General features: G+C 40.8%; 1 protein-coding gene across 13 annotated transcripts in view; it reads left to right on the top strand.

The window, feature by feature from the left end:
- TNRC6A (trinucleotide repeat containing adaptor 6A) overlaps positions 1-24961 on the top strand; it is a 187042-nt gene that overhangs the window by 99808 nt on the left and 62273 nt on the right. For all 13 annotated transcript variants that reach the window (XM_050968534.1, XM_050968529.1, XM_050968535.1 and 10 more), the window contains one exon: positions 23583-23670. In XM_050968534.1, the coding sequence (XP_050824491.1) occupies positions 23583-23670 (88 nt within the window). The remainder of the gene's footprint in view (positions 1-23582; positions 23671-24961) is intronic.

Below are 24961 nucleotides of genomic sequence, written 5' to 3'. Positions count from 1 at the left end.
TTACTGCATGGTGCTGGTACAGCCTGAAGGATAACCGTCACTTAGGGAATCAAAATTTGGACTGTCATAGATAGGTTTTTTTGTTTTTTGTTTTTGTTTCTTTTTAAATGTAAAGTTAAGGATCTCAATTTACAGTCTACACAACCTCTTCAAAATGTTTATTCTTGGGACTTATTGCCACATGTTAGCATTCCATCATATAAGCTGTAGTTCATGTTTTGAATTACTCTGATTAGCATATCAATTTGCTACACATTTTACTGTTTTGTATGGGGTTGTTAAACATCACCCATTATTCAATATGTTCAACACTGACTGCTATATTTTTGAACAGGTAATGTGCAACGGAACATCATGCAACAGCTGTGTATTGTTAATTGAAATACTATGTCCCTAAAAACTAGAATGGAGGAGTTTAATCTTTGTAAAATCAGAAAACTGTTAAGGAGTGAGCACTCATGTAAATAAATGGTTAATTTGAAATCAGTTGAGTGGTGGGCGCTATATATGTCAGATACTCAAGGAACCTTACAATTCTTCTAACTTAGGAAATCACCATGGATTCTATTTGGGAAGTGATGTTTTATTTCTCAAGTCATCTTGTGGAACTGAAAATGCAGATTAAATGGCTTGAAATAAATTGGCAGTATTTTTAACTAGAAACAAGAATTTAAAACAAACAAAACAAAATTACAGGCAATTCAAAAGCACTCATCCCTCTATCTGTATTTCCATTCCAAAGATGGCAGTTGGAAAAACTTCTGGTCTACACTAGTTGCAACCCTATTTTTTCTGGTTCGGGGAGCATGGGTGTTTTTTATCCAAATCAGTTATCTCATCAGACTTAGTCCAAAGCTATTGTACTAAATCCCCACTCTGAGCCTAAAGGTATGTCTGCAAAGCAATGAAAAACCTGCAGTAGTGAGTCTCTGAGCCTAGGTCAGCAGCCTCTGGCTCACAGGACTAAGGCTGCGGGGTTGAAAATAGCAGTGTAGACATTCTGGCTTGGTCTAGAATCCAGACTTGGAAACCCCGTGATCGGGGAGGTCTCAGAGTCTGGGCTTTAGCCCAAGCCAGAACGTCTACATTGCTGTTTTTAGGCCTGCAGCCTGAGCCCTGTGATACAAAGTCAGTTGACTCAAGCTCTGAAACTCATTGTCTCACGTCTTTCATTGCAGTGTCGTCATACTTTTAGACTCTAGCAAATAAGAGCAACCAGCCATGGTTTTCTCATCCAGTTTAGAGAAAATAAATGAAAGGAGGCTGACCAAAAAAAGGGAAAATATTGGCAATCAGGTGAATGGTTAGCTATTTTTGTTACTTAAAAGAAAAGTCCTCATGATACCATGGCTTCCATTTTGCAGCTTGAGAAGGATATGAAGGAGTAAAGGGAACCTCCCACTTGTCCTTTTCCAGGAGATTCACTTTTACAACTCTCCCAGGAAAAATGATTAACATGGCTACAATGAGCATGGTTGTTCTCAGGCCACAAGTAAATGTCTAAATGTCCCTGGAAAGTAACTCTTGTACTCTTACTAAACTAGAGAGGGAAAAATGTATCCCTTCACCATGGACCTAGACAGGAGATGCAGTATTCTCTTTTTTGGCTCTGTTGCAGTAAAATCACAGTATTCCACAGAGAGAGAATGGTTTGACACTGGACTGGGATTCACGAGAGTTGGGTTCAGTTCCTGGATCTCCTACAGATTTTCTGTCTGACCATGGACTAGTGAATTAAACTCTCGGTGCCTCAGTTCTTTGTCTGTTAAATGGGGGTATCTGTCTGTTGTTCACACAAGCAGTCTGTCTTGTCTATTTGGATGTAAACTCTTTAAGGCAGTTAGTCTTTTATTATGTATTTTGTAGAGCCGCTAACACAATGGGGCACCAGGTGCTGTTGTAAGACTAATATGCCAGAACTCTGGCGCACACAGGCCGATGTTACTAATGTTTATGGAGCATATAGAGGCGAATTCTGCATCTGAGAAATGGGAAAGAATGGTGTTTGCCAAATGGACAGCTTTGGTAGGGAACATAATTAAATTTTCAAGTTTCTGAGGAGTTATTACACAGTATTGAGAATTTAAAGCAAAATAAATCAAATCTAAGTAGTTAATCCTTATTTACAGGATTCTTAACATCTGCACTGAAATTGTTTATAGGTTTCATGATTAGCTATAGTTGCTGTCCCGTAACTAACTTTCTTACCAAAACCTTAGTCTGTCTGTCTGTCCATATCTCTCTCACACACACACAGATTGTCACTTATTTACAAAAAGAACAGGAGTACTTGTGGCACCTTAGAGACTAACAAGTTTATTTGAGCATGAGCTTTTGTTAGTCTCTAAGTACTAGCCACAAGTGCTCCTGTTCTTTTTGCAGATGCAGACTAACACGGCTGCTACTCTGAAACCACTTATTTACAGTATCTTTTGAGTGTTTTAACTCTTCACCTGATGTGCAAAATTGCAGTTGTTTGAATTGTCAAAGAATCTTTCAATTTAGTACCATAGCTTTGTTTTGTTGTTTTTGTTTTGTTTTTTAAATCTAGTGTTGCTTTGTGTTTCATGTGGCTCTTTGGGGGGTTTGATTGGGGTGTTTTTCTTTTGTGGGTGTTGAAGTAAGCTGTTTATAAGCAAAGTTTGCTAAGTTTTTTAGTTATGAAAACGTTTTACATGTTGTAGGAAAGGTCACTTTTGAGCAGAGTGATTGAGGGAATGGCATTTTTGTTGCTGGAAGATAAGATTACACTGTATTTCAGAAATTTAAAATGGAATCCCCCTTCCCTACCCCCAACCCCTAAACATTGAAACTCTAGGTCAGAATGTGTAAATATAGGAGAAATATACAGAATATAATGTTTAAATAATTTGAGTGATTTGACATCAAAAAGTTCCAGATTTATGGTTGGATGTAGGTTTTATGTATATGCTAAATGTCTGTTACACAAACGATTACCCTTTAACATTAAAGGGTCTTGGAATTTAGATACACTGAAAGGGCAGTCAACTTAAAAATAGTACTTACGCCTAAAAATGTTACATCTACTGTCATGATTTATTCCTCAGATTATAATGATCGAAAAAGATTAGAGGAAAAATTCTTTTCAGTTTGCTTTGTAACTTGTCACAAGAAACCTGAAAGTACATTTGAAAGCACTTGTGTATAGTCACTTTCACTGTTTCCCTTTTTGTTTGTGGATATTTCATACAATAATGGGGGGTGGAGAAGAGAGCCACAGTTTCAGAAGTGTGATTGCACAGTCCCCAAAAATATTGTGTCCGGGAACTCAGTTGGCCAGTGTAGTTCTTCATTTTCATTTTTTCTTTAAATTAGATTTCAAGTTGACAGCATTGTTGTTTCACATGCAAATATCACACCTCTTAGTGTCCCTTTGTGTGAGAGGAACAGTATCGTGAATGGTCTGACAGAACTGAAGATCATTGCGAGAAGGTGCCTGTGACCTATGAATAGTATTAATGGCACTTGCTGGCATATTTTGAACCCAAAATATAGCAATGCTCTTGCTGTCTGGTCACAGTCTAGAATGAGTTGTTAGTTCAGCAGATGGTGTTAGCCCCCAATTAATCAAATATCTCACTTCCGTACAAGTACACAGGTTTTTCAGAGAGCTGCAATTAGACTGGCTTGTAGAATAGCTCTGGACAAATTTACTTCACTTCATATTTTTAAACTTCTGGAAAAAATATTGATAAGTACACAATCAATATCATTAACTTTCTGCAAAACTAATTTAATATTGGCTATTTTGGCAAAAAGGCAAACTATTTGTAAACTAGAAAACCATCTACAGAAAGAAGCTAAGAAAGCACAAAACAATGTGCAACTTGAACTGAAAATTCATACAATAGAATCTCAGCGTTACGTACACCTCTGGAATGGAGGTTGTCCATAACTCTGAACAAGAGGTTTCAGATTTCAGCCACCGGTGCAGGGGGTTGGGGCTGCAGCGTGGGATGGGGGAGATAAGTGCAATGGCGTGGGGAGTTGGTTGGGGCGTCTGACCCTTGGGGCACCAGGGCTCCAGCCAGGGGGCTCAGGACTTCTGCCCCATGGGAGCAACGGCATCAGGGCATTAGGTCGGGGGAAGCACTGGGGCTTCAGGGATCAGGGCTCCATTCGGCTTCATTCCCAGTTTAGGGGTGAGGGGGAGGATGGTGCCGGGGCTCAGAGTTTTAACTACAAGGGGGAGCGCTGGGGCGGAAACCAGTGCTCCCTTTGTAGCTCAAGCCTTAGTGCCTCCCGCAGGGCTGAAATTGACAATGGAGCTGCAGGGCTGAAGCGCTGAGTTCCAGTGCCCTCAACAGAGCTGAAGCCAACAACAGAGCCGCGAGGCTGAAGTACGGAGCCTCGGCACCCCCAGCAGGGCTGAAACTGGGAGTGGAGCCGCTGGGCTGAAGCTCTACGCCCCAGAACTCCCCTGGTCTAAAGCCCTGCGCCCCTAGTGCTCCCAAGGATCAGAGTCCCGAGGCTCTTCTTCCCTGTCTCTCCCACCTGGAGCACTCACCCCCACTTACCTGCAGCTGCAGCCCCAACCCCCCGTGGCTGAAGCCCCGAACTGCTGTGTCCCTGTTCAGGGCTAAAGCCCTGAGCCCCCAGCTCCCCCCCCCCTCGCATCCATCTAAAGCCCTGGGCCCTGGTGCTCCTGAGAGTCAGAAGTCCCACCCCCAACTCACTGTGGCTGTAGCCACGAGCCCCAGGACTAAAGCCCCAAGACAGTACAGTATTTACTGATTGGGGGGGTTGTTTTTTCTGTGCTGCTACCTGATTCTTTACTTCCGGTTCCACGGGGTGTCCAGTTGACCAGTAAGTCAGCTCTAGTGTTCGTGTCTTTGAGGTTCTACTGTACTGCATTTTAGGTTATGTTTCAGAATAAGCTTTTTAGTAGCAATATATCAAGTGCCTTATGTACTGACATATGTAGACTGATGCATATCCTGTCAGGGTATTGGACTAATAAATATCTTCTTCCCCTAGGAAGTCTAGTTAATACAAGGCCAGTTGAGTGGCTGGTAGCTAGTTTCAGAGTAGCAGCCGTGTTAGTCTGTATCCGCAGAAAGAACAGGAGTACTTGTGGCACCTTAGAGACTAACACATTTATTTGAGCATAAGCTTTCGTGGGCTACAGCCCACTTCATCGGATGCATGGAATGGAACATATAGTGAGGAGATGTGTATACCTACAGAGAACATGAAAAGGTGGGAGTTGCCCAACCAACTCTAAGAGGCTAATTAAGATGAACTGTTTTTCTCCTGCTGACAAAAACTTTTGATATGCTATCAATTTAGGCTTAAATAGAGATTGGGAATGGCTGAGCCATTACACACATTAAATCTATTTCCCCCACGTTAAGTGTCCTCACAGCTTCTTGTCAAACTGTCTGTCTTAAATGGGCCATCTTGATTATCACTACACAGTGTTTTTCTCCTGCTGACAACAGTTCATCTTAATTAGCCTCTTAGAGTTGGTTGGGCAGCTCCTACCTTTTTATGTTCTCTGTATGTATATACATCTCCTCACTATATGTTCCATTCCATGCGTCCGATGAATTGGGCTGTAGCCCACGAAAGCTTATGCTTAAATAAATTAGTCTCTTAGGTGCCACAAGTACTCCTGCTCTGATAGCTAGTTGCCATCTCCTCTTCTCTCACTCCTAATCCCAAAATTTCCCCTCAGTTGGGACTAGTGGGGCAGTATTACATTTAATATATGTTTGCCTGCAGAAGGACATAATAATGAGAACACAATAGTCAGAAGTATACATTTGTAGCGTTTTGAAGTAGTTCACAATGAACCTAATAAAACATGTTGGTAGAATTCCATCACAGGTAGAAAACTTCTAAAAACAGTGATGTGTTAGTAAAGAATCTTTTAAAATGAACTAGCACCACCTTGTGGAATTGATCTGACCTTACTTTAGGCTCGGCAGTGCTCTTTCTACAGTCATCTGCTTCACTTGCAAGCTCCTAATTTGAACATATTTTGAACATGGAGGTAATGCTAACATCCTCAAGATATACACGTGTGGTTGAAATTCATCTGAAAAATGTTTTTTTTTTCTATTTAGCATAACCCTTTAGAAGCTTGAAACTGAACTTTCTTAATGCTTTTGTCTATCACAGATGCAAAGTAATTTGTTACAGAGTTAGAGTGATGAACTAATGCTATTAGTAAAATGGGGACTCATTTGTTCTGAAAAGGGGGAAAAAAACCTCAAACTAAAGGAGATAAGGACAAATTTTGCCTCGCCAGCCAACCTTCATAGTATCCTTTTAAAAAATAATCTAAATGAGTTCACGTGTATTAATGTATTGCACATTAGAATAGTGACCACTGGTCCTTAGAAAGCTGCTAGTTCTCCCATCAGTACTAAAATCAGCAGAGTGTAAGAACTGTACTTTTTTCAGTATTTCACTGTGAGTTAAATATACACACACAACCTATTAGTGCAGTCGTGTGGCTGCAATTTTAATGATACAAAATTCAGAGGTAAGCTTCACCAATAACTATTAATATCTGACTGCATGATTAAAAATTCAAGCTTTGTATTGCATAACATCTCCTTTTTTATGAAATAATAGCACTTAAAGCTTCATGAACATTAACTAGTGAATTCTCATTACATTTCTGAGGATCATAGGTAAATATTCCTGTTTTACAGATGAAACACTAGAATACAGAAGCTAAAGAGACACTGTCAAGTTAATTTAGCCCCATAGATTTTACAAAATCTAACCTGGCCTTTATGGACCCCAAATTGATACAAATATTCTAATGAACTAAAATATTTTTTAAAAAAAATCAAATGTAAGCATTCTCCTGAATGTTTGCAGCCCAGAAATTATGGCATTTTTCTGGTGTGTGAGCCAGAAAATGACTCCAGTTTTAGTTTTTGTTTACTCACATTCATCTGTTTTCATTGTCCAAACTGAGACGTTGTCTTTAGGTGACAGATCTGAGGAATTGCCCCAGATTGAGGTGTCAGTAGAGGAGGTTTGAGAATAAATTGAAAAATTTAAACAGTAATAAGTCACCAGAACAAGACGGTATTCCCCCAAGAGTTCTAAAGGAACTTGAATATGGAATAGTAGAACTACTAACTTATTGCTTATGTAACTTGTGGTATGTAACTTATTGCTTATATCAGCCTTTGTACCAGATGACTGAAGATAGCAAATGTAACCCCCCCCCTTTTTTTTTTTAATTAAAGGCTCCAGAGGCAATCCTGCCACTTAGGAGCTGATAAGCCTAAGGGTATGGCTACACTTGCAGCTGTACAGCGCTGGGAGTTAAACCTGGCTTCGTACAGCTGAATAGGGAAAGCGCTGTAGTCTGTCCACACTGACAGCTACTAGAGCACTGTCGTGGCCACATTGGCAGTATTTGCAGCGGCATTGGGAGCGGTGCATTATGGGCGGCTATCCCAGGGTTCAAGTGGCTGCAACATGCTTTTCAAAAGGGAGGGGTGGGTTGGAGTGTGACAGGGAGCATGGGGGAGAGAGTGAGTGGATTTTTGGAGCTGACACTGTCAGCAGCTGCCTTGCAAGTTCTGACCCCCTGCCCCACCCCTCTTTCTCTCACTCACTGAAAGCAAACAGCAGCTGTTTGTTTTTTTCCTCGCAGACCAGATAAGCAGCTGCTCTGAAAGGGACACCTCCCCCGCCGTCCGCCACGCTGCTTCTCTCCTCAAGCCCCCTCCCTCCCCCTCTCCTCAAGCAAACATTAGCTGTGGGCGTTCCAAAGGGAGCCCCCTGCCTCTGCTCAGTCACAGCAAACAGTAGCTGTGTTTTGGGTTTTGATAAGCAGTTCTGGAGCCCCCTAGTTCACAACAAAACAAAGAGAGTAATCTTCACTTAAAAGCATTATGGGAAGCTTCCAGAGGTCAGTGACAGCATACTAAGATTATTCCCTGCTTACACTGGCGCAGCAGCGCTATACTCTTTATTCCTCTCGTGGAGGTGGAGTACAAGCAGCGCTGTAGCCATGGAGATACAGCGCTGTATGTGTTTTGCCAGTGTGGACGGGGAGTGAGTTACAGTGCTATAAAGCTACTAACAGCGCTGTAACTCTCAAGTGTAGCCAAGGCCTAACTCAACTACTAGGCAGAGTGGTTAGAACTATAGTAAAGAACAGAATTATCAGACACATAGATGGACATGATTTGTTGGGTAAGAGTCAACACAGCTTTTGTAAAGAGACATCATGCCTCACCAATCTATTAGAATTCTTTGAGGGAGTTAGGAAGCATGGGGCAAGGGTGATCCAGTGGATATAGTATCCTTGGACTTTCAGAAAGCCTTTGGAAAGTTCCCTCACCAAAGACTCTTAAGCTGAGTAAGCAGTCATGAGATAAGAGGGAAGATCCTCTCATAGATTACTAACTGGTTAAAAGATAAGAAACAAAGGGTAGGAATAAGTGGTCAGTTTTCAGAATGGAAAGAGGTAAATAGCCCTATCTCCCAAGGATGTGTACTGGGATCAGTGCTGTTCAACGTATTCAGAAATGATCTGGAAAAAGGGGTAAACAGGTGGCAAAATTTTCAGATGATACAAAATTACTCAAGATAGTTAAGTTCAAAGTTGACTGTAAAGAGTTGCAAAGGGATCTCACAAAACTGGGTGATTGGGCAGCAAAATGGTAGATGAAATTCAGTGTTGATAAATTCAAAGTAATGCCTATTGGGAAACATAATCCCAGCTATGCCTACAAAATGATGAGTTCTAAATTAGCTGTTTTCACTCAAGAAAGAGATCTTCGGGTCATCGTGGATAGTTCTCTGAAAACATCCACTCAATGGGCAGTGGCAATCAGAAAAGCTAACAGGGTTAAGGACCATTAGAAAAGGGATAGATATTAAGACAGAAAACATCATTGTGCCACTAGATAAATCCATAGTATGCCCACACCTTGAATAATGCATGTAGTTCTGGTCATCCTTACTCAAAAAAAAAATGATATAAATAAAAATTGGAAAAGGTACAAAGAAAGTTAATGAAAATGAAGAGGGCTTTAGAACAGCTTCCACATGAGGCTAGGTTGAAAAGATTCAGCTTATAAAAAAAACAAAACAGATGACTAAGAGGACAGATGATAGAGGTCTGTAAAATCATGAATAATGTGGGTAGAAAGTGAATAGGGAAATGTTATTTACTTCTTCACATAACACAAGAACAGGGGCCACCCAATGAAATTAATAGGCAACAGGTTAAAAACAAACATAAGGAAGTACTTCTTCACACAGTGCACAGTCAACCTGGGGAACTTGTTAGGATGTTGTGAAGGCCTAAAGTATAGTTTGGTTCAGAATAGAATTAGGTAAATTCATGGAGGACAGGTCAGTCAATGGCTATTAGCTAACTGAGATGGTCAGGGATGCAACCCCATGCTCTGGGTGTGCCTAAGTCTCTGACTAACAGAAACTGGGACTGAACGACAGAATGGGTTACTTAATAATTCCATCTGAAGCATCTAGCTCCAGCCACTGTTGGAAAACAGAATATTGGTCTAGATGGACCATTGGTTGACCCAGTATGGCCGTCCTGCATTCTTAATGTAGGGCAAAAGTTAACATTAATTGTGAGAAGTAAAGATCCTTTCAGTTGCAGTGGCCTATAGTGTTGGTGGTAACACATGTAAAAAGGACACTTGTTTTCAGAAAATGGTTTTTAATTTGATATCATTCTCTTTAGTTACTTACCAAAGATAAAACAATGAGTAAATGGCATAACTTTTGACTAGATTTGAAATCCTTGGATTTCACTCGTGAGTTTAGGCCCATAAACCACTCTGTCCCTCACCCAGGGAAACACATCTTTCTGGGGGGTGATTTACACTAAAAATTTAGATCAACATCTCTGTTACTCAGGGTTGTACATGCCATGGTTAAACAGACCTAACTCAAGTATAGATGTGACTAGATCAATGGAAGAATTATTCCATCAGCCTAGCTACCGCTGCTTGGGAATTACTTACATTGACAGAAAAACCCCTTATGTCAATGTCAGAAGCATCTACTCGACGGCCCTACAGCGGCATATCTGCCACCCTGCATCACCCATAGTGTAGACGCTGCCTTAGAAGGGGAGTAAAAAGGCTTGGTTGGTGCTTTGAAAATGGCTTGATCTATACCTGAACCTGAGGTTGACCTAGCTAAGTAATGGAGGGGTATAAAAAATTCACACCCTGAGATTCAAAGTTCGGCTGACCTAACCCCTGTATAGAATTCTTCTGTTGACCTAGCAACCATCTGTTAAGGGGGTGGTTTAACTACAGTGATGGGAAAACACTTGCTGTCACAGTAGCAAGTGTCTGCAGTACAGCTGCAGCGCGTAGTTGTGCTGGAGTAGTGTCTGTAGCATAGACATAGCCTAGGTTGAACAAAGAGCCAATAATTCTGAATTCTTGTTTATATTTTCTTTTACTTGTATGAATTGGATTTATGTTGAGTGAGGTATAATTACTGAGGCTACAAAAATCTGATTGTCCATTTTGGAATTAAATTAACTGCCACACTTATCTGGCACTCTGTGTACTCATAACTATACAGATAGTAGCAGCTTCCTTTTTCTCCTCAAACAGAGTATAGTCATCAAATTTAAAGGATCCCTCCTGAAAGGAAAATCCATTTATATTTGCTCTCAGTTGTCTTTTAAGATAGGATATTTAAATGGAAGACCTTTGCTTCGGTCTGAAATTTGAATTTGATATTCTGGGTATTTCATGTTCAGTTGGTCTAAATTGAAAAATAAGGTTTACATTTCAGTTAAGACCATTAACTTTGAATATATTCAATCAAATTATGTAGTAGAAAAAGGAAATTCCCCATACATGCATTTTTAAAATGTGTGGATGTGAAAATAATTGAATTCTGCTTATATATTTCTCATAAGAACAGACATATTGGGTCAGACCAAAGGTCCATTTAGCCCAGTGTCCTGTCTTCGGACAGTGGCCAATGCCTGGTGCCCCAAAGGGAGTGAACAGAACAGGAAATCAAGTGATCCATCCCTTGTCACCCATTCCCAGCTTCTGGCAAACAGAGGCTAGGAACACCATCCCTGCCTATCCTGGCTAATAGCCATTGATGGATCTAGCCTCCATGAATTTATCTAGTTCTTTTTTTGAATCCTGTTATAGTCTTGGCCTTCACAGCGTCCTCTGGCAAGGAGTTCCACAGGTTGAGTTTGTGTTGTGTGAGCATATGAACCAGAATTAAATATATTGAGTTCCTGGTTTTTGTATGCCTTAGCTGGGAGATCCAAGAATACAGCTATGATGCTTCTCTGAGCACCTCTGCCATATTAAGTCAGTGGGAGAAATGTGATCAGTGAAAGAAACTAGTTTGCTTCTTAGCTTTACATCTTGCTGTTAAAATTACTTTCTGTGGCATTTCTTGTACAGTAGAAAGTAACGAAGCTAAAGATGACACTTTGCGCACACAAATAAATAAATGTCAAGTATTGGGGTAGCAGTGTTAGTCTGTATCCAAAAAACAACAAGGAATCTGGTGGCACCTTAAAGATTAAGAGATTTATTTGGGCAAAAGCTTTTGTGTGTAAAGTGAGGTTTTTTATCCACAAAAGCTTATGCCCAAATAAATAAATAAATGCTAAGTGCTATTCAGACATTATGAACTATTAATATCTGAAGTCATGGGGTGGGAAATAGTTGTGATAACACTTTCACTTCTTGAGGGGCAGTGTTAAAAATAGTTTGCCATTTATTTTAATGTTGTTGTGTTCTGTTAACATAACATAAGTGTTATGTTTCTTCTGTTGATAGAGCCACACGCTACATGTTGTACATTGCTGGAGAAGTGACATGAGGGCCAAACAGAATCTCACATGTTACAGTATTTTTCACAGGTTGTGGCTTCCAGATTCAATTCCTTTCAATAGATAAAAATAGAGTATGTAAATTTTGATGTTTTAGAAATTTTAAGATTTCAGTGTCGAAACTGAAAGTGAGTCTGTGGCAAAACATTCTTACTGTTTTACTGCATTAGTCATCAGTATTCAAGATGAGCTTCAGAATTGCAGAGTAAAAGGGTAATGTTATTTAATGTAAGTGCAGCAGGTTTGGAGCCAGGTTGACTAATCTAATTTCATTCACCTTTGTACCTATTTTCACACTAGGAATATTTTTGCTTGGAAAACAATATTCAGGATGAAGCTTACTCTTTAAAGTGCATATGCATTTTACTCTATATTGCTTTCATAAAACCTGAATGACTCTTTCAAATCAGTGATCTCTGCAGTTGGTACAATACTAAAAAATTCTGGTACAAAACCCTGAGTTATTTAGCGATTTCCTTTCCACTTTATTGAGAGAAACTTGCCAGGTTAATAAAATATTGTAAATATAATATGCTGCAGGAACAGACAGGCACAAGTGGGCATCATGCAGTGTTGGCTGGTTGATTACATAATGCTGCTTATACTCAAGGGAGATCTTATCAAAGTAGTATCTTTCAGAATTAACAATTAGTGAATTTTAATTTTCTTCTGCAAAATAAAATAAAATGTGAATGATTTCATATCCTGGAAAAAATAAAAGCTACTGATACTATCTAGAAGTCAGTTTTCTTAGAGTAGACCGACTTCTGACCTGTGAGCTTTCCCTATTAGCTGCCATAGCAACTAGTCTGGGCTGAAAAATAAATACACTGAACCAAGTCCAATTGAAGATCAGGGCAAGAGCTTTAGATGTAGCCAGAAATGCAGTGTGTGCAAGTACGTGGTGATGCACAAATGTGGCTTTAATTTCTGCTTTTAACTGTGCTGTTTCTACTGCAGCTCTGTGGTGGATCATTACCTCCTACTCTTAGAGCAGTGTAAGAGCTGCTCTCATTTAAACTGCCCTGTAGCAGTCACAGAAAGCAGAAAATAGACAAGGATCAGTGTGTTTGTCTCCCGCCCTCCCCCTAACCATGTCCCTCTTTCTGTAGCCTTACCTGTGTCACTTGGTATGCTCGCATTAAGGAGGGTGTTAGACTTATGAACACGTATGTCAGCCTTCTGCCATTTCAGAGCTCATCTTCGCAGCAGGGCAGAACGATGACCAAATTATATGAATGATAAAGTACAGAATGGCCATGCTGCACCCTTATGGTCCAGCACAGGTCTGGGACTTGCAAGTGTCAAGTACAGACAAATATTACATATGCCTTTGTTTTGAGATCTTCCTGTGTATTATCCAAGAACATACATTTTCTCTTGCTTCTTTAATAACCTGAGCTGTCTTGTGTAAAAGTAGAAATAACACTCACTGTCGAAAATCTTGACTGACAGCAAGATTGCCTGGCCCACAGTCAGTATTTTAAGAGAAAAGATTTTGTACTGTGGTGTACTTCCATGTGGGGGAAAAATGCTAGAGCTAGTTACCTATACTTTTCCAAAGCATTCTAGAGCTCTGTATCTGCTAGAACATTTTGACATTGTGAGCAATAGTACATGTGTAACACACCACATGTGCTCACAAGTACTTGCAACAGGCATCCTATAAGTGATAGAGAGGCAGAAGATTGGTGCACAAGAAAATAATGCTGTTTCAAATTTAAGGAAGTACTGTGAAAGAAGGAATAAGTGAAAGGGACCTTGAAAACAAGATGCAAAAGGAGAGAAGATTCTAATGAAGCAACTTGAAGGTGGCATTAGTGGTGGAACATTCAGTATTGAAAAGAAAGCAGTTTGTTGTCTTGTAGCTTTTATTAAACAATTCTCATATTACAGAAGTTGTCTGGTCATAATATGATCCCTGTCGTGTACCTCTGTGTATAGCTCCAAGCGCAATTCCTGCTCCAAATAACTTCTGTTCTATGGAGACAAATTAAAAAGAATGGGAAAGGAGGGGAAATTTTATATAATATAATTTTTTAAAAAGTACATTTTTTAGGTTTGAAATTACGTAACTCCTGCCCTGGAGTTGTCAAACTGATAGATTTAAGGAAAATGTTCAGGCCAGCCCATAATGAGATAAATTATATTGTATTTAGGACAAAGTTAATGGAGACTCGGGTTCTTATATGTACTTTGAAGTTTGGGAACCTTCCCTTCTGTTTTAATGCTGTGGAAATGTACTGCCATGCGAAGTGCTTACAAGCAGTGAAGTTTAAAGTTCATTGTTGTGGCATTGTTCCATATTGGAGGAGAATCACTTTAAAGGTCAAGTTGGCCTTTTGCCCCAACCATGAGATTCTTCAGCAAGATGTTGAGAGATGGTACTCAGATGAGCGCAATAATGGTGATCTTTGCCTTCTCAAAACAGCTGGAACTTTCTGCAAGATGCTTGAACATAATTGCTCTCCCTCAAGTAAAGGTGTACCCACAAAGAGTGTCTGCTTTTTAGTGTTATTTATTTGGGAACTGCCTAAAATAGGCAGCCTGAATGGGAGCCCTTGTTCTGTCTGTTGGAAAGCTAGGAAGTATATTGATGTGAATTGCCACGACAGCTGAAACTGTGCATATTCTCAGCAGCAGAACCGGGTTAAAGGCATATGTGGCTCTTCTGCATAAAACTCTGTGAAATCTGTTTCCACTGTGGTGCAACATGGAAGCTTGCTCTCTGTGTTTCTAAGTTTCTAAGTGTGCAAATTGGTCTTATCAGTAGTTTTTATAGGAATTTGTATTGTATCTGATTTTCCTGTTTCTCCCTCTTTTGTATTTGCATACTAAAAATGCAGTAAGTAGTTTTACCTTTTATTTAAGTTAAAAAGTCTTGTGTTTTGTGTTTGGAAACTCCAGTTTCATAATTGTATATAGGGTTGGACATTTGAGCGATCCAGAAACACTTTTGCTGGTCAAACATTGGTCAAATATATCAAAAGTGGTTAATATTTTAAAGCACTAATTTATTCGAATAGTAACAAAAAGGACATGCATCTGAGGAAGTGGGTATTCACCCACGAAAGCTAATGCTCCAAAACATCTGTTAGTCTATAAGATGCCACAGGATTCTTTGCTGCTTAAAAAGGAGTAAGACTTTATGATGTCTGATAGACTGAGCCTTAAATATTTATACTTAATTACAAAAAAAAAGTTACTTAACTGAGTTATTTTAACTCCCAGAAATGTGAAACACAATGAAATGGAGTTCTAAAAAAAAAGAGAGAATTATTATTACCTTTTTTAGCAATGTTAAGTTGGCACTTAAATGTGAATACTATTGAGACTGAACAGTTACAGAAGAAAAGAAAAATGAAATAAAACAAACAAATAACAACTATAAAAGTCATTTTTAAATGCACTTACGCTAGGTAGGCAACAGGCCAGCTCTTCAAGCATCTTGCTTTTCATTATCTTTATTCACTTCATCTGTACCTTTTGTCATCATGTTAATGTGCTTTGTAAACTACAATGTGCATTGATGGCCTGGTATATAAATAAAGACAGACAGACAGAGACATACATACATAGAATGTTCTAGAGAATTCCGGCCAATCAAGATGCTCATCTTTCAATTAGTTCACCTTTTTCCCAGCGGGTGACAATATGTAGTAAAGTAAGTGATCAAGACATTTAAGTAGGCTTGCTAACACTTGGCACCATGATGCAATCAAAAATGTAGGTCTCTACCTACATCTAGGCATTTTTGTGGGAATATTTGACCATGGCCAAATAGGTGGTCAGTTGAATTTATTTGGCTGGTCAATTGACTAGCTTGCCAGGCCTAATTGTATGTAACTTTGCTGCCAAAGAAAAATGTTGTAATGATAGCAGCCAACCAGACTCAGATGATTTCAACATTGTGAAGCTAAAGTGGGAGACTGCACATCTTCCTTAAAAGCTATGTTTTTTCCCCTCAATGCTTTTAAATAGACCATAATGTCTTACGTGGTGAGTGAAGCTGAATTTTGAGTCTACAAAGGAGAGAAATGGGATTAATTTTAGCAAAGTAGCATTAGCTAATCAGTAAACTTGCAATAAATACTTTGATTTCCCTTACCCCTTCATGCTCTCTGCCCCCCAAAAAACAATTAAGAATTAAAATAGCTGTTTAATTCACCAGTATGCTTTTCCATCCTAGATGAATAGCATGGTTAGTACCTTTACACATTTAAAGGTTGGACTTGAAAAGTTTGTAGACACACTAGCAAGAAGATGATATAAAAGATGGGGAAGAGCCAATAGCCATGTACAGATCCAGCAGCTCCGGTGCATCAGCTGCTGCTCATGGAAGAGGTTCAGAAAAGGGCAAGAAAAATAATTAGGGATATGGAGCAGCTTCCATAAGAGGAGAGACTAACAAGGCTGGGACTTTTCCACTTGGAAAAAGAAATGACTACAGGGGGATATGATAGAGGTCTATAAAATCATGACTGTTGTGTAGAAAGTAAATAAAGAAATTATTTACTCCTCATAACACAAGATCTAGAAGTCAACAAATGAAATTAATAGGCAGCAGGTTTAAAACAAGGGAAGCATTTCTTCACACAACACACAGTCAACCTGTGGGAGCTCTTTGCCAGAGGATGTTGTGAAGGCCAAGACTGTAACAGGGTTCAAAAAAGAACTAGATAAATTCATGGAGGATCGGTCCCTCAATGGCTGTTAGTCAGGATGGGCTGGGATGGTGTCCCTAGCCTCTGTTTGCCAGAAGCTGGGAATGGGTGACAAGGGATGGATCACTTGATGATTCCCTGTTCTGTTCATTCCCTCTGAAGCACCTGGCACTGGCCACTGTTGGAAGAGAGGGTACTGGGCTAGATGGACTTTTGGTCTGTCCTAGTGTGGCCATTCTTCTGTTTTTCAAAGCAGTAGGAGAGTGGAACTAACATGGGTTGTAATTAGTTTCACTGCCCACGGAGCTCTGTATAGCAACCCTGGCCACCTCTTGTCAATTTAACTGCTGCTGCTTGACAATTTTAGGAGTGGCAGAGAAAGTGGAGCAGTTTGCCTACAGATTCAGGATTAAGGACCTCATATTTTAGAAAACTTAAATTCTGCAGAAATTAATGGATTTAAGTACCTTTTCCCACTCTGGGAAACTGCCTACTTACCAGTAGTAAGTAGGCTGGTCCTTTTTTCAAGCCCCATTCAAAGTGCTATACAAACATTTAACTTACTTGCAGCACCGCAGAGGGTGAATGTCTTGCCCAAGGCAAGGGAACAAACTTTCAATTGTGTGCTGGTCTTAGACAACGCTGCCTCTGAAAGACTACCAGAAGAAAACTTTCAAACTTTCTTGTAATCTTGCTTCGCCTGCCTGTCATGGTATAATCCCCACTCTGAACCTTAGCGTCCAAAAGATGGGGTACCAGCATGAATTCCTCTAAGCTCAATTACCAGCTTAGAACCTGTAGCGCTGCCACCAACCGGAATTCCAGTGCCTGGTACACTCTGGTCCCCACAAAACCTTGCCCGGGGACCCCCAAGACCCAGCCTCTGGATCTTAACACACGGAAAGTAAACCCTTTCCCTCACCGTTGCCTCTCCCAGACTTCCCCTCCCTGGGTTATCCTGGAAGATCACTCTGTGATTCAAACTCCTTGAATCACAAAACAGAGAGGACAATTCACCTTCCTCCCTCCTTCTCTTTCCCCCTCCCAGACTCTTCCTGAGAGAGAAAGTAATCCTGACACAGAGAGAAATTAGCCTTTCTCTCCCCCTTCCCTCCTTTCTCCCCACCAATTCCCTGGTGAATCCAGACCCAGTCCCTTGGGGTCTCACCAGAATAAAAAAACAATCAGGTTCTTAAACAAGAAACTTTTAATTCGAGAGAGAAAAACAGTAAAAATTAGCTTTGTAAATTTAAAATGGAATAGGTACAGGGTCTTTCAGCTATAGACACTGGGAACACCCTCCCAGCCTAAGTATACAAATACAAATAAAAATCTTTTCAGCAAAATACCAATTTGAACTCCTTTCAGCCAAATGCACATTTGAACTCCTTCCAACCAAATACACATTTGCAAATAAAGAAAACAAACATAAGCCTAACTCGCTTTATCTACCTAATACTCACTAATCTGAACTTATAAGAGCCTGTATTGGAGAGACTGGAGAGAAACCTGGTTGCACATCTGGTCCCTCTGAGCCCCCAGAGTGAACAACAACCAAAACTAACAGCACAGCACAAAAACTTCCCTCCCTCAAGATTTGAAAGTATCCTGTCCTCTGACTGGTCCTCTGGTCAGGTGACAGCCAGGCTTACTGAACTTGTTAACCCTTTACAGTCAAAGAGATATAAAATACTTCTGTGCTGTTAACTTTTCTTATCTGTTTATGACACTGCCAATCTAGGAAGTGTTACTGGGATGAGAACACAAGCCCGTGGAACCATTTTCAGACTTTAAAATGGCAGTGGAGTATCTTGTGAGTGGGGTTTCTAAGCTTCCCTAATATAAAATAGTTTTTTTTATTGGACTATAGAATTTTGAAATAGTTAGTTCCAATAAAGCAGGGCCGCCCAGAGGATTCTGGGGGCCTGGAGTCTTCGGCGGTAATTTGGCAGCGGGGGGTCCTTCCACTCCAGGATCCGCCACCGAAGTGCCCCGAAGATCTGCAGTGGGGCCCCCCCACTGCCAAATTACCGCCGAAACGGGACCCGCCGCCGAAGTGCAGCTGGGTCTTCGGCAGTAATCTGGTGGTGGGGGCCCCTGCAGCGGGTCTTCGGGACACTTCGGCGGCGGGTCCCGGAGCGGAAGGACCCCCGGTTGCCGAACTACCGCCAAAGACCAGGCTGCACTTTGGCGGCGGGTCCCCTTCGGCGGTAATTCGGCGGCGGGCCGTCCTTCCGCCCCAGAGCGGAAGGACCCCCCGCTGGCAAAGACCCGGAGTGGAAGAAGCTCCGGGGGCCCGGGCCGCACGAGAGTTTTCCAGGGCCCCCGGAGCAAGTGAAGGACCCCTCTCCAGGGGCCCTGAAAAACTGTCATGAGGGCCCCTATGGGGCCTGGGGCAAATTGCCCCACTTACGCCCCGCTCTTCCCCCCCCCCCCCGGACGGCCCTATAGTAAAGCCCCCCCACTAAATCTCTCTTGCAGCAAGCAAACATGTGCCTTACCTGCAGGTGAGTCCTTCGATGGTAGCTGCCGCTGTTTCCTTTTTATTGTTAGGTTTATCTGGTACTTTTTCAAAGTTCTCTTTTTTTGTGTGTTTAATGTGAGCTGTCGTGATTACAGTACTACTGCTGAAGAAAAGCAGATTCCTGTTGCCAGGGATCGCTAGAGCACTCAAGACTATCCTGGACTTGCTGCACCCTTAACTTACATTCACTTTCTCTTCTGCCTACTCCAGCAGTCTTGTCCTTCTGCTACTTGTGGTTCTCTGCAATTCCTATTCATTCCAGCCACTTAGTCACTTCAGCTATGTCTACACTACAAACTTCAGTGCCTTTTGAGACCTTCTTACAGGGTGTTGTGGAATAGAAATGACTCACCCTTGGATCTCTGGGAGCTAGGTATCAGATTCCCAGCATGTAACTTTCTCCATCCCATGATGCCTTCCATACCCCATAACTTTCCATGCCTTCTTCTTAAATCCCATGAACCTGTGGAACACGTTTCCCTCTCCCTTTTCTTGACAGAAACATGGAGCCCTCAGAGCTCCATGCTATTCTCATGAATGTTACAAATACAGGATGCATAATTGACCCATAGGAAGTACCACAGCAACAGGGGACATGACTATTTCTTTGAGGACAGTTTGCTGAGAGGCCATTCAGGGTTGTTGCCAACATTCACAGAGCAGCTGCAGATGGTAGAGCACTGCTTCTTGAAGTGATAAACAAGCACTGACTGGTGGAATCACATCGTAATGCAGGTTTGAGATGTCGAGCAATGGCTGCAGAACTTTTGGGTTTGAAAGGCCTCATTCCTGGATCTGTGTGCCGAGCTCATCCCAGCCCTCTGGTTCAACAGCACCACAATGAGAGCTGTGTTGACAGTGGGGAGGTGAGTGGCTATCACGTTGTGCAAGCTTTCAATGCCAGATTGCTACTGTCAGTGTGAAATCATTTTGGGATTGGAAAATCTGCAGTGGGGCTGTCGTTATGCAAGTGTGTAGGTCCATTAATCAGCTCCTGCTATGCAAGACTTTGATTCTGGACAGTGTGCAGGACATAACAGTTGTGTTTGCAATAATGGGGTTCCCAAACTGCGATGGGGCAATAGACTGTTTGCACATCCTTTTTTGGTGCTAGCCCACCTTGCCATTGAGTACATCAGCAGAAAGGGCTTCTCTTCTGTGGTTATGAAAACATTGGTGAATCCCTGGGGACACTTCCCCAGTATTGGTGTGGGCTGGTCAGGGAAGGTACTTGCCACTTGCATCTTAAGAATACTTGACTTTTCAGAAAGCTGCAAGCTGGGACATTTTTTCCTGACTGGTGAATATTGAAATGCAAATGGTGATTCTAGAGGGACCGAGTTTATCCCTGGTTCCCCTGGCTTATGAAGCGGTACACTGACCACCTGGACAGTAACAAAAGGAGATTAAACTACTGGCTCCACATGTGCAGAACAACAGTTGAATGTGCTTTTGGTAGCTCAGAGGGATGCTGGTGGTGGTTACTCACTAGACTGAATCTCAGTGAGGAATATATGGTTATAGATGCCTGTGGTGTCCTGCATAATATCTGTGAGGCAAAGGGGGAAATTGCCACCAGGGAGGAGGTGAAGCAGTGTCTGCTGACTTTGAACAGCCAGACAAAGGCTTTTACAAGAGCTCAACAGGGAGCTGTGTGGTTGAAGGAGGCTTTTGAAAGAACACTTGAACAGTCATGAGGCTCACCATTCTGCAATGCACTGTTATCTGGGCCTGAAGCTTTGGGTGCTGTTAGAAATGGTGTAGTGCTTGCTGTCAGTTATAAATGTACTGTTTTTCTGAACCTACGCATTCTGTGGTGCTGTATGTTTACAGGCACTGTGTGCTTTGAGTCCTGCTATGCATTCTGCAGTATTTGTCGTGAACTAATAAAGATTTTATTCTTCAAAAACAGAAATGTATCGAAACAAAAACAGTGCAAAAAACAACGTACAAAAAAACAGGCAATGCAATGCAAACGTTTAACAGAACAGAACTTTAAAATTGGAAACACAGCAAACGTTTCTGTCCATTTTCAGGGCACAAATGTAGGTCATTGTGACTACACAAACACTGACTGTGGTTCTCATTGATCGGTGTATGTGTCTAGTGGATAGAACTAGCATTGTTTGGGAAGTTGCACTCAAGAAGGGGGAGCTGCTAGGTTTGCTCACCAAGGTGGGTAGTCAAGAAAAGGCGTTTCAAAAACTTCGGGGGGGGACGCGTTAAATGGAGTGGTGGCTTCTGGTCTCTGAGTCGCTTAGGCAATGGAGTTTACAACTGTGACCACAATGGTCACTTGTTGCAAGAAATGGGGCATTGTGGGACAGCTGTTGAAGACTGCAGGTCGTGCAGTGTCCATACTTACACTGCATCAGTCTCTTTAGATCAACCATATCTCTGCACCATTTGGGAAGGTGGTATTAGTGTATTGCTGTAACAAAGTGCTTAAGTTGACTGGAGACAAATTTAAGTGTAGACACATGCACAGATAGGTGACTTACGTTGACCTAACTTTGTAGTCTACTCTGTACCATCTCTTCAAACGTTTTTCCTCAATGGAAAGAGGTAAATAGTGGGGTCCCCCAAGACCCTCTACTGGGACCTGTGCTGTTAAGATATTCATAGATCTGGAAAAGAGGGTGATTAGTAAGGTGGCAGAGTTTGCAGAAAATACAAAATTACTCAGGATAGTTAAGTATGAAGCCGACTGCAGAGAGTCTCAAAGGGATCTCACAGAACTGGGTGACTGGGCAACAAAATTGCAGATGAAATTCAGTGTTAAGTCCAAAGTAATGAACACTGGAAAAAATAATGTCAATTTTACATGCAAAATGATGGGTTCTAAATTAGCTATTACCACTTAAGAAAGCGATCTTAGAGTCATCATGAAGAGTTCTCTGAAAACATCTGCTCAGTGTGCAGTGGCAAGCAAAAAAGCCAACAATGTTAGGAATCATTAGGCCTGGGATATATATATAAAACAGAAAATATCCTAATGCCACTATTTAAATCTATGGTAAACACACAACTTGAATATTGCATACAGTTCTGGTTGTCACATTACAAAAAAGATACATTAAAGTTGGGAAAGGTACAGAACAATTAGGGGGTTGGAACAGCTTCCATGCAAGAATAGATTAAAAAGACTTGGGACTGTTCAGCTAGAAAAGCGGTGGCTAAGAGAGGATAAGATGGGGGTCTGTAAAATCGTGAATGGTGTGGAGAAAGTGAATAGGGAAGTGTTATTTACTCCTTCTCATAGCACAGGAACCAGGGGTCACCCAATTGAATTAATAGGCAGCAGGTTTAAAACAAGCATAAGGAAGTACTTCCTCACACAACCATAGTCAGCCTGTTGAATGCATTGTCAGGGGATGTTAAGGTTAAAAATAGAGTTCAAAAAAGAAATAAGTTCACGGTGAATAGGTTCATCCTTGGTGGTTATGTCAGAAAGACTGTTCCATGCTTCAGGTGTCCCTAAACCTCCAGCTGGGACTGGACATCAGGGGATGGAGCACTTGAAATGTCCATGTTCTGTTCATTCCCTCTGAAACATCTGGCACTGGCTGCTGTCAGAGACAAGCTACTAGGCTGGATGGGCCACCAATCTGACCCAATATGGCCACTCTTACGTTCTTATTACCTTTTAATAAACTTCCTTTAGCCTGCAGTTTACTTTAAAACTTACTGTTTCTTTGTTGTTATCTTATTGTGTCTTGCTGCATAGTCCGTAGGAGTACTTGAATCTTCAGTGCTCTTCAATTTCAGCTTTTCTATTCATATGTTCCCGTTCTTGTTCAAAGGACTAAATTCCATTCTAACTGCAAGAATGGAGTGCTCTTAAAGCTGCCTAGAAAGTGAGATTAGAATACGGCTGCACAGCTGCATTGGTAGTGAACATTGTGTTGCATAAAGTATGTAAGGATGAATTGAAATGTATGTAAGAATTTCCTGGCTCCAACTCTGTTAAACTATGCTGCTGTTTTAACATTTATCTGCGGAAGCTGGTTATGTCTGAAAGAAGATGTGGCAAATTTGACATGTAAAAATTCAATTTCAGAGCTAATTCACAGCAGAAGGTAAAGATTAAATAGTATTAGAATCATGCCAACCCTTTAGAACTAACACTGATTTGTGATTTAATTAAGGGTTATTCCTTTTAGTTTACTTATGTCCTTTGGTAGAAAGAAGGTACCATATATAGAATGGTACTGTACATGGGGGTGGGGGTGGTGGTGGTAGTTTTAATTTCAGGGGTGTGGAAGAAGGATCTCTGCTCCTGGATGTTGCATATTGAAAATAGGCCTATTAAAATGGACACCATAATAAAACAGTTTTCCACTTGTGATGTAGAGTGACAGTATATATTATCTTGATTTAGACTAACTGATCCCTTTAGAAATTTTATGCAGTCAACAAATTAGGGATAAAATTCCCATATCTCTTTAAGATAATTTCTAAAAAGAGTATAAATGAAGGAATAGAAATGTCTACTGAATGCATTTTGGGAGAGTTAATTACAAACTGTGTGGTTCAGGGATTTAGTGCAAGAAGAGGAACAGTTGATGGAAGAAAGGAAAAAGAGAAAAGAAGACAAGAAAAAGAAGGAAGCTGCTCAAAAAAAGGTATGTGAATCATTTTAAGGGTTGTTTATTTTAAAATAAGATTTGGCTTTGTGTTTTTCCTCAGACTAATTTTGCTTATTGTAATATAGCTGTTAAAGATAAGCCTTTTTTTTTTTTTTTTTTAAATCTCATCATAGCACTTCCAAAGCACAAAGCAATCATCAAGTAACTGTCTTTCTGAATATCTTTACTGAACTTGCAGGCATAGTTTCTTCAAAGCTAAAGATCTTGTTTAGATATCCATTTAGCTCACAGCTCTTCAGTTGATAGGGATGTTTCTGGATGGAAGCCCATGAATACACAGTGTGAAGACTGACCAAGTATAAAATGTTTTTTAAGATAGTTGTTTTTAGCTGTTAGCCTTATTTTAATACACTTGATTAGCCTTCTGTGATGAGTGTGACTCTTCATCACACATACTTTATCAAAGATGGAAAAATTAAAACATTGGCAGCAGGGAGTAGGGTTTAAGACTAATTATGGTAAAGTGCTTTGAAGATATAAGAGCACTGAGTGAATACTAGGAATTATTCCTGAGACATTTTTAAAGAAAAAATACAAAATTATTTTTGGGTAATGCTAAAACAGTATCTGTCAGTCATTAGTATTTAACATTGTAGATGCCCCGGTTGAGAGAAGCCTGTAAATCTGGTTAAGAACATATTTCCATTTCAGACTTTGAATTCCTAGAAGGAGACATCTAAAATAAGCCCAGCTCTCAATCTTTTTCTTGATCCTCCTGAGCAATGTTAAATGTTCAGTTCATATGCAGAAAAATAGTTAGTCATTTCTGCAACACAGACCTCTTGTCAAATTAAAGGAGTTTATCTCATTTACGGAAACTAAGTACACACCTAATTCTGTTCTCTCTCCCTCCTCGCGCCCCCCCATCATCATCTTTTTCTGGAACGTTTTTTAGAAAAGATGGGGTATTTGCTTATAACCCAGAATGAGACCCTGTGTAAGCTTTATAGCAGCAAGAACAAACTGTATAAGGACTTGCTTCATTAGTGCACAACTCCATTACTACTGCTCAAGTACATATGCATAAATAATTTTCTGTTAGGGTTCAAAATCTTCCAGCAATGCCCTTTATTGAAAAGGAGATTCTTTGCTCATGGGGTCTTTGGCTTCATTTTTTTTCCTGAGATGATGCTTCATAGATGTCAGTGTTGAACAAACCATCTTAATATAAGGGCAGGTCTACATTACTGCTTAAGTCAATCTAACTTGCGTTGCTCAGAGGTGTGAAAAGACCACCACCACCAACCACCACCACCCTGGGTGACGC

The sequence above is a fragment of the Gopherus flavomarginatus genome, chromosome 9 (assembly GCF_025201925.1).
Source record: "Gopherus flavomarginatus isolate rGopFla2 chromosome 9, rGopFla2.mat.asm, whole genome shotgun sequence".
Lineage (NCBI taxonomy): Eukaryota > Metazoa > Chordata > Testudines > Testudinidae > Gopherus > Gopherus flavomarginatus.
This window is presented reverse-complemented; position numbering and strand designations above follow the sequence as displayed.